Source organism: Galendromus occidentalis, unplaced genomic scaffold (assembly GCF_000255335.2).
Source record: "Galendromus occidentalis unplaced genomic scaffold, Mocc_1.1 scf7180000077456, whole genome shotgun sequence".
In the NCBI taxonomy this organism is placed as follows: Eukaryota; Metazoa; Arthropoda; class Arachnida; order Mesostigmata; family Phytoseiidae; genus Galendromus; species Galendromus occidentalis.
In genome coordinates this window covers 82,573-92,294 of record NW_003805444.1, presented here as the reverse complement: position 1 = coordinate 92,294, position 9,722 = coordinate 82,573, and the positions used below count along the sequence as shown (strand labels likewise).

At 51.4% G+C, this 9,722-nt stretch overlaps 1 protein-coding gene across 2 annotated transcripts; it reads left to right on the top strand.

Moving 5' to 3' along the window:
* Window positions 1–317: 317 nt before the first annotated feature.
* On the top strand, window positions 318–6,256 carry LOC100902131 (solute carrier family 35 member G1). Of its 2 annotated transcripts, XM_003743992.2 has the most exons (2): window positions 318–539; window positions 4,538–6,256. In XM_003743992.2, exon 2 carries the CDS (start codon window positions 4,845–4,847, stop codon window positions 5,928–5,930), a length of 1,086 nt encoding a protein of 361 aa, XP_003744040.2. In that variant the 5' UTR covers window positions 318–539; window positions 4,538–4,844; the 3' UTR covers window positions 5,931–6,256. The 2 variants fall into 2 exon arrangements, with proteins under 2 accessions (XP_003744040.2, XP_028967469.1); XM_029111636.1 differs by lacking the exon at window positions 318–539 and having other exon boundaries at window positions 4,458–6,256.
* Window positions 6,257–9,722: the final 3,466 nt, after the last annotated feature.

Sequence of the window (9,722 nt, the reverse complement as noted above, 5' to 3'; positions counted from 1 at the left end):
AAATCGGGCCCGTCAGCGCGCGTATAGCGACCATCCCTCTCGAGGCCTGAGATGATACATTCGAGGCTTTTGTCGCTTTTCAGACGTTGGTGCAATGGAATTCATTCATGTGTTTTTGAGCCGTCTTAAGCCGAAAATACGTCACGAATCGGGAGCGGTTCGGATTAGGCAGATTCTAACTCAGAGCGATAACAATTAAGTCTCTTTTCCCTCTCTCTTCCGGATCGGATCAAGGACGGTGTTGCGCTCCAGAAATAGGAAAAGAGAGAAGGATCTCCGATACTAGCATGGCGACGCCTGGAGCTCGAAAAGTTTCCATTGAAAACAGACTGCGGTGTCTCCACGTGATCCTTGAGCATTCTGCGAAAACTTTCGGAGCGGACTCGGGACTTGTACTATTGGGAGCGATGGTGAGACCCTGTTGCGAGAGAAACCTTCTCAATGAACAGATGATTCGGAGAGAGTATTTAAAGTCGACACGCAGTTGAGATGGGTTGCAAACGAAGAGAGCCCATCGCACCTCGGGTAACGTGAATAGGGTGAGTACTACAACTTTTTCGCATTTCAAAGAAAGTAATTGTCCATCAAAGCTACAGTCACAGGCACCAAGCAGAACCGGCTTAGTCTCGTGCTACTTGTCAATATCTCTCTCGCTGCCCTACGCAAGCGTGCGGTAGCTCTCGACCCCTCCTTGTAGAATCAGATGACTCGTTATTCCCGACCATGTGTCTCAAGAGCTCCGATAGAAGGAATGTTCGCGCGCTCGGATGTCGCTCCCGATGCCGCTCAGCGGTCGCGCAGGACGTGGATCACTCGAGGAGATTACATTGGATTGACTGAAACAATCCTTGAGTATTGTTCTATCTGTGGTCTTGGGAGGATTCAGAGTGGGAAACTCAAGTGTTTTCGAATGACGTCTCACGTAGTTCGAGTAGCGGGTGCAGGCCTTATCAAATGCCTTGATCTGATCGTCTCCTACGCCATATGAAATTTCTTGAATCCCATTAATCGATTTCGCTCGATTCCCGACCATATTGTTCAACGGTGCGCCTTACTGGCAAAGGAATTCATACATATATGAAATTCGTCTGGGGGGGCTATGCATTCCGTAGTTTATGAGCTCCGGACCCTTCGCCTCAGAATGAAGTCTGAATATGGTTTCTCCGTGACTCTGAATGAAGAAGCTCCCTTTTCAACGTATCCCGACCTACATTGATGGTCATTGAGGAAGGCGAGCGCTTCGTGAGACTACGTTACGTCAGAGCCGGACCCTCATGGAATTACCCGAAATCGTGATATAGAATCTCTGGATTAGGAGCTATGGAGATTCGGTCCTCTCATGAATTGTGACAGATGGACACCTTGTTCGCGTTCCAGCTCGTTCCAATACTCATTTGATTCGAAGCTCGCGACCGGGAAAACCATATCACGAACAGGTGCAGCGGAGTTCCCGAGTTTCGTCCCGAGATTTTTTGGCGATGCGTGTTCCAATGCATCAGAAGACCGCATCCTAGCGGGCGAGCACCCGCAAGGGAAGCGATAGGAGACTTCGAGGAGAATCTCCGCCTTCCGAAAAGTGTCCATCCGCGGACCGGCCCCTTACGCGTTTGGCATCGTCCCTCCAAGGAGGAGAAGCACCTATGTAGTGCGAAAGAGAATCCGCTTTGAAGCCGACCATCGATCTCCCGGCGATTCGTTCGATGAGCTTTCACAGAAATTTTCTCTATCGGCCGTGTAGAATAGATTCTAGTGTGTATGAACAGCTGCCGGGAACATCATGCATCGATCGGGCATTGCTATCGTAATACCAGCTGGGACGTCAGTTGAGCGAATCTTATGGGATTTGATCCGTATGATCGGACTGTGTCGTGATCGCCTCGAATCACCCTGTGACATGCCGTTCGGCGGCTCATGAGACTGATTTCCTGGAATTCATGAACATGACGCCTTCACCTCGGATTCCGCTTCTGAATTCAGTTGAGTCCGCGTAGGAGTTTTTCGCCAAATCTTGGCGGTGCATATGGCACAGTGGGCTTAGCAGCTATCACGGTCGTCTACTAGATTCTCACTCTCCTCTGCATCTGTTCCGTGAGCATTTTCTCGCATAGTGATGCGATGACGAAACCCGCTCAGGTGCCTCTCACTTTCTGACGCGGCATCGCGAATGGATTCATTGAGTCATGCGATCGGAGTAGAGCGTCGAATTCTTCCACGTCTAAACGATCTGAGGTTACTTGTCGTCGCCGTTCAACTTGTCGAGGATGGGTCTCAAAACCATCTGAAATCTCGATCGATTCGCACAGATCACGTGCTGAGGTTCGCTTCCGGTGCGGCCTTGTATTCCTGGTGAGCTCTCCCTGATTTTCCTTCAATCATATAGCGATTGTGGAAGGTCTCTCTTGCGAGATCGCGCCGTCTCTGTGGCCGGTGTGATTGTGATTGTGCAGCGCTGATCCTATTCATCTGCATAGGGACCAGATTCTGAATCAGAATCTTCTTTGGGAGCTCCCCTCTGTGCCCGTCTAGGTCAAGTCTGGACGATGGAAGAAAATACGTGGATACATGAGGAAATATGTGGATCCTCCAATCTGCGAAAATCCCACGATCTCCTGTACTTTTTGCCGGTAAAGGACAAAGCTTTCGAATTCTGAATCTCATCTCTTGACATCATTCGGATTCTCCTTCCGTTCAGGATGCCGAAAACATTGAACTGGGAGATGGGAGACGCCGCGCGGTAGCTCTATGTCAATCGGATCGGAATAAGAAGAGTTGTCCTGATTCCCGGGCTTTCCGGAGACATTCCGACTAAGATCCTCGCACGGTAACTCCGCACTCTCAGAGGAGCGGAGATCTCCGTGTGATGCTCATTCTCTCCGGGACGGCTTCACTTCGTCGGTGCACTCGTCTCGGGAAAGGATCTGTCAAAATCTTTCCGAAGGAACAGAGCTCTGATTGTATCACCTGCCACGCGCTAGCGCGACCACGAGACGGGTTCAGGACGCTCAAGACTATCAAAGAGGTCCAGGGATCCCAAAGGGTGAATTTTTTCCGAATTCCGATGAAATCGAGGGTCGGACCTCACGGCAAATTCCGATTCCTCTCGGTTGCGATCGATGTGCCGGAAGCCGACGCTGCACTCCCGGGAGGAAAAGGCCCAGATAGGCGCAATGATCATGTTATGTAGTGTCCGAGTGCCCTCGGCACGCATTCCCGAAAACCTAGGGCTCTTGGCATATCTTCCGTTAGCTCTGTGCTAATGATGCATTCCACGGTCTTTCTCTCAGCTCCGAAATTATCTCAGCTTGAAAGATCCTTTGGATTCGAGATGATGATGATACGCATATCTCATTCTCATGATTCTCTGGACTACTCCCGTCTTGCTGATTCTCTAGACTCTAGATGACTGAGGATGTGTCTTCCGCGACGATGTTGCCCGGCTGCTTCTGCTCCCCTAGGGAAGTCCATTCGCTATCGGGCGACGAAAGAAGGAAAGGTTCCGGATAGGTCGTTCCCGGATTCCCTACGGAATCAGCCACATATCCAAGTCATAGTCACAAGCGAATGTGGGACATGTCAATGAGGCCCGTACTTCCGTAACCGCCTCGGCCACACTCTGAGTTGGCATGGGCTTCGAACTTTCAGAGAAGTACGCTATTGAATGGTAGCTCAGAAAGCGTCCCGAGACCGTGGTCGGGGCGCTGTGGAAAAGCCGAGCCATTCAATATTTTTGTAGCATATGCTCAGGCAACGGTAGCTCTCTCGGTCAGTTTTCCGATAGTCTATTCTCTACAGACCGCAGCGATTCTCCCGAGAAATGGGTTGGTCGTCTCCTCGATCGTGGTCTCGCCGCAGGTCTCGCGGTTCATCTCGCTGGTCCTACTGCTGAGCTGAACATACAGACACTCACGGTCCGGGTGTGTGGACACACACCGAGTGTCGTAGTCAGTGAAGGCCTTAGAGTCTGTCTACTTCTCCCATGGTTGACGCAATCTCAGTCATTCTTCGTGTGCCCGTCGCTGCTTACCATCAGCGGCAAAATGATTGAGCTGTGATAATGGAATTTTCGTGTCCGCGATAATCCAGTGACGTTGGAGACTATTGATGAAACGGCGGCGGCCGCCGATCGGCGTCTGGGAGGAATTTTTGAGCATCGCATCGGAGTCAACAAGTCAGCTGTTTTAGAGCCATAGAGCTGTATGAGCTCGCCCAGAATGAATCAACTGTGCATAATAGTGCTTGGGAAACAAGCGCTCAGCTCAGTGGCGATGTACACCACGTACAGGAGAGTTGAAAATGATGCTCTGCGCCTCTGATTCGATGCAGTTCAGTGGGGAGATCAGTTCTTAATCGACCGCAAAGCTCCCTTGTAATGTCACGAGGCGCGGAGATTGTTTTACGGTGAACGAGAACATGTGCAAGACGGAAGGTTGTCTAGCTTGAGAGCATGAAATGCTGAGATGGACCCTCCAATTCTGACCAAAGAACGCCTTCTCGACGCGATCGAAGACATGTCTGATTTTCTCGATGGTATTTGCAGATTGCGGCTACATCCGTCGCGACCACCAGTTCCTCAGGTTGCTCAAACGCTCAGCCCGCTTCCGGAGCCAAACTTCGTCAAGGTCGAACTCGATCCGGAGGCAGTGAGCGCTCGTATCGCCGAGGATTCCGCTGACTCGGACATTCCTGAGGAGGAACCCATCGAGCTCGCGTGCCTATCATCGTCGCCGACCGCCCTAATCGGGAATCCCTTCCAGCTCGTGCTCAAGGAGCCTGTCGCCCGCGCTCCCTTGGCGATCCCCGAACCAGAGCTGTGTGACACTGAAACTCAGACCGATCGGCGAAAAATGTACGACCGAGGCGTGCAGACGTCGCGCGTCGATATAGTCGCCATTGACTCATCGATACAGACGCAGCCGAAGCTCAAAAGCGTCACAAATGACGATGTCGAAGCAAACCACATCATAGGTCAACCGTCCCTCGTGCAGCTGTGGAAAGGGCTCCTATTCGCTTCGATGTCGGCTCTGTTCTTTTCGGTTTGCTCTGTTATTGTGAAGAACTTAAAGTACATGCCCGTAACTCAGCTGTCCAGCGTGAGGTTCTGCGGCATTCTTCTCTTGTCGCTGCCGGCCGCAATAACCAGGAGCGAGCCGCTTTTCGGGACGCCAGGGACACGATGGATGATGCTGGTACGTGCGCTTGCAGGAGCCATCAGTCTCATGCTCCGATTCTTCGCGTTCCAGCACATGCCGCTCGGAGACGCTTCAACAATCATATTTTCCGTGCCAATTTTCGTCACGGTCATGGCGCGGATCTTCCTCAAAGAAGCCTGCTCCGTTTTCCACGTCGTGACTTGTTTCCTGACCCTGTTCGGGATAGCCATGATAAGCAAGCTCCCAATGCTGTTCGGGAATCCCGACGACGCTCAACTCATAGTCGGCGAGAATAATTTGCGACTCTATGGAATACTTGCGGCGCTGTCGTCCTGCGTCTTCGCCGCGTCAGTAATTATCTTGCTGCGCAAGCTGAAAGAAACCGATCCATACGTTATCATGTTCAACTTCGGTTGGATCGCGCTCATTCTATCGGCGGTCGCCACCTTCATCATCCACGGGCAGCTGGTACCACCGAGAAATCTCGTGGACGCGGGTCTACTCGTGGTTCTCGCCGTTCTCAGTTTCTTCGGACAACTGATGCTCACGTTCTCGTTACGCACTGAGCAAGCTGGACCAGTGTCCGTGATGCGAGCCACTGTCGACATCGTACTCGTATTCATCTGGCAAGTCTTGTTCTTCGAAGAAATTCCGGATCTTGTGACCATTGCCGGTGTGATTTTGGTGATGACCTGCGTGATTTTCACGGGTTTCCGCAAATGGGCTATGAGCTTGCCCGAGCAGAGCAATACGCGCAGGAAGCTCAAGTGGTGTCTCTGAACGCTCGACCGGAGAGTAACTTTTCTTCTAGCCTTTAGTCAACAACTTTGTCGGTGTATTCGACGCCGAACTAGCGTAGGCGATGTCGATGCTCGGCCTCTCGGAGATCCTCCCGCCCGGCACGAGCTCAGTGCTGGGTCCACTTTGTAAAAAGGGAGTCTGTCGGAAGAGCAGCTCATTTGTAAAACCCATTCATCATATTCTGCTCGGTATTTAGTTCTATTTGGTATGACGGGAATTGTATGGAGTAGGAATCCAGTTATCGAATCGGGTGAGCGACGCCAAGCGGAGCCTTGGGAACTCGGACACGAGGAATGTATTTTCAAATCCCCTCTCCCTCTCACTTCTTTTCTTCTCGCTGCTCTGTTTCCAGTAGCTCTCTGTATATCGGAGAGAGGGCCAGGGACGTGAATCTTGTTCAAACACATACCCACCGGTGGGAAGCCGGCGGACATTTCAACGAAACTGCGAACCCCGACTTCAAAGCGTCGTCGAACCGACAGTTTGAGCCAATCGTGTCCCCGATTGTCATCATGGACCTGAATTCGTCATTCGAGCCTGAGCAACTCCCACTTATGTTTCGCAAATGTTCCCCAGACAAGCCCGAGTCAGGCCAGAGTTTCCAGCTCGAGTAGAATGATCGGGGAACTTGGCTGCGCTTCACAAGTCACAATGTCGTGCTGCTAAGCGCCGGCGATTTCATCATTCGCGGACATTCTCGAGGTTGGAGAGTCCGACTGACTGACTCCGTGAATTAGCCGGTCGCTTTGCGCACTCTCTCGGACCATGATGAAGAGTACCATTAAGCTATCCAAGGTGGGCCATTCACCGCTTTCTGCGCTAGCCCAGACTCTCACGTACAGGTAAAGACTCTCGAAACTCCCGATTCGCTCTGACAAAAACATCTCTGTGATATTAATGTCCGAACAGTTACCCATCGGCAAGAGAGAACCGCGCTCCTCCGCGGAGAGTGCACACGTGCGAAGCATTAACAAAGAGTCGGCGGGATATATCCCTCTGAAAGTGATATGAACATAGACATTAGGCATTTCGAGACAACCCGGCGGAGGAATAAACAGATGTTGATTGTAATGATGTTTTTTTTGTCTGCTTGCCCCCGATCGAAGGTCATTTAACTTTCCCAGAGAGGCAGTCTAGGGCTCCCTCTTTCTGAATATCCGCCTGCCTTCGTCTTCGCTGCCGATCATATTAGAATGACCACAGAAGTTTCATTGAAATAGAGCAATAGAGCGAGCCAGCAGGAAGGGAGAAGAATATAGTGCGCAAAAGTCCAAACTTCTTACTGGGAGCCAGGGTCTAGTATTCATGGCTGCGAGTCTATCGCTCAGCTGAACGGAAGGACTTTCGGTCACTTGTCTCGGGCGACCGGGTGGCTTCGCAGGACAGAATAAACTGGCACCCTGCGTGCACCGACTGGCTTGCAAGCGACCTCGTTAAATATACATTTGCGCTACCCTTCCCTGGTCTCGTGGGGATTCTCTGTTTTATCGCGAACCACTTTGGAAGGAGCAATGCAAAATCTCTCGGCTCGGGCTTGACGAGACGACAACCCCGCCAGCGCAGCGGCAGGCCCCTTCAGTGAGGAAGGAGTTCGGGTCGAACACGACGTGGTGCAACCGCCAAACACGAAGACCCTCTTCACAGCCACTGCCCGAGCAGCCAACCCAGAGTGTTCAATGAAGATAGTTGGATCGAGACCGATCGTTCCACCCCGTGCACTGCGCCTTCCAGGTGGAGAGGAGGTATGGAACGCGATACAGTCGGAGATTCGGCCAGAAATTCTTATCCAATTGTGGATAGGTAGTTGAGTAGAATCATGGGACCCATCACTGATCGGATCCTCGTCTTCCATTTGCACACCGGGGTTCTTCGAGGAATTTATGCATCCGTTCTGGATTAGAATATCCCGCTTTGGCACCGGGAAGCGCTGGAACCACCGCCATCTAGCACCATACAGACAAAAATTGCGGCAGAGAGAAGGCCTCCGAACTTGTGACAGGACATACATCGATCGTGGATCAGATCGAAAAAATTTGAATATAATAACATTGGTCCAATTCTGTCCCACGCATCGTTTTCCGCATGCTGGTCTGTCGATGGTTTCTAGTGAGTTTCGAGCGGGAATCGGAGGTAGCAAAGCTTACTGTCGGACTCGGATGATGACCGACCGATCAGCCAGGCAAAGGACCGTGGGACGAACTCCCGCACGAGGAAATAAGCTACCGCTGCCGTCGCGGAGAGGAGGGGAACGGAGAAAAGAATTGGAGAATTGGAGCAGCGCACGCGCGAGGCTCTCCGAAGAGGATTTAGTTCTTCGACGGAGCGGAAGCTCCTTGAGTCAGCCACTGTTCTCAGAGTGGAGAGGAAACGAATCGAAAACCAAAGAGACCAAAGGGGAGGCAGGCTCCGAACAAAATGACGGCGTCGACAATTGGCTATCGACAGTACGTACAGGCGGCGGCAGCTGCTGCACGAGGCGGATAGGACCGAGAACGAAGCGGGTGCGTGCACCCAACGACAGCGGAAAGGGACAGCATTGAAGGAGGATGCAAATCCCTCTGCGAGCATGCTCTTTATTCTTCCCCTCGCCTACTCCTGACACTCCTTCCGGAGTCATACTCAGACGGGAAGCTCATCGGGACTAGCGCAGTCAATGTATCTACATACAGTCAACTCCTCGTAGAACGGAATCCTGTGAGTCGAAAAAGTCCGATAGCTCCGAAGTTGGACGGGATTCCCGCGACGGCTCCACCAGAAGGATAATCTTGGTTCCTTTACCGTGAACTCGGGAATACCCTCATTCATACCTGGGGCCTCGAGATCTTTTCATGAACACACTGCTATCTGCTAGTCCGTATTGAGCGGAGTAGACCGGATTTGGAAATTAGCTCAATCGAATGGAAGCGCAACAATGCGGAATCCAGATCTCAACTCAAACTCGATTTGGAGACGATGGCAGGCTATGCAGCATAGCGTCGCGCCTACGATTAGCCAGGCTATCGTCAGAGTGCTCAAGCGGGCTGTCTGTTATGGGACACCAAGTACCGACATCCGGTGAAACTGAGTTCTCCTTGAGAGGGTCGTTGACGCGGAGCTGCGTTACTTCCCTGTCCTGGCTCATCTGTGTGGGACTGGACAAGGTTAACGAAGGAACGAACCTCGCAAAGATCGAAGCTGTTCACGATGGGACGAACATTGGCGAAAAGAGGAGTCGTGACCCCGAAAAGTCTACTCTGACAGGAAACCCGCCCAAACACATAATTAGAGCTCAGCCTTCCTAACAATCAAAAAGCATGTGAAAATGAACATGCATTGTGCAAGAAGAATAGGTTCATGCAAATATGAACTAAAAACGGTTGGGATGGGCACCCAAAATGGCTCGTCCCACATGAAATAGCCTAAATAACCTATATAGCGCGGGAGATGTGCCCGAACGACAGTCTCGTCGGAAATCCTCGAAAATGGGATCATGTAGTCGATCGCAGGATGTATTATACCCGAGTATCTGAATACTCGAGGAGTTTGCCGGGCTTGCCCTCGTGGATGATTATTAATGAAATACTTCAGACTATAATAAACTGGGTTGTTCTCTGAAAAGAAAAGTTTGGAGACCGACGACTCAACAAGACTGAGATAGTACGCTGTGCCGTCGAAATCGGGCCACTTCTATGTGAGATTTTAAGATTGTCATGCTCAGGACTCAGGCTGAATGAGAGCAGATCAAGACTCGAATCCGAATTCTTACTCCTGTCGGACTATAGGTCATGAGGA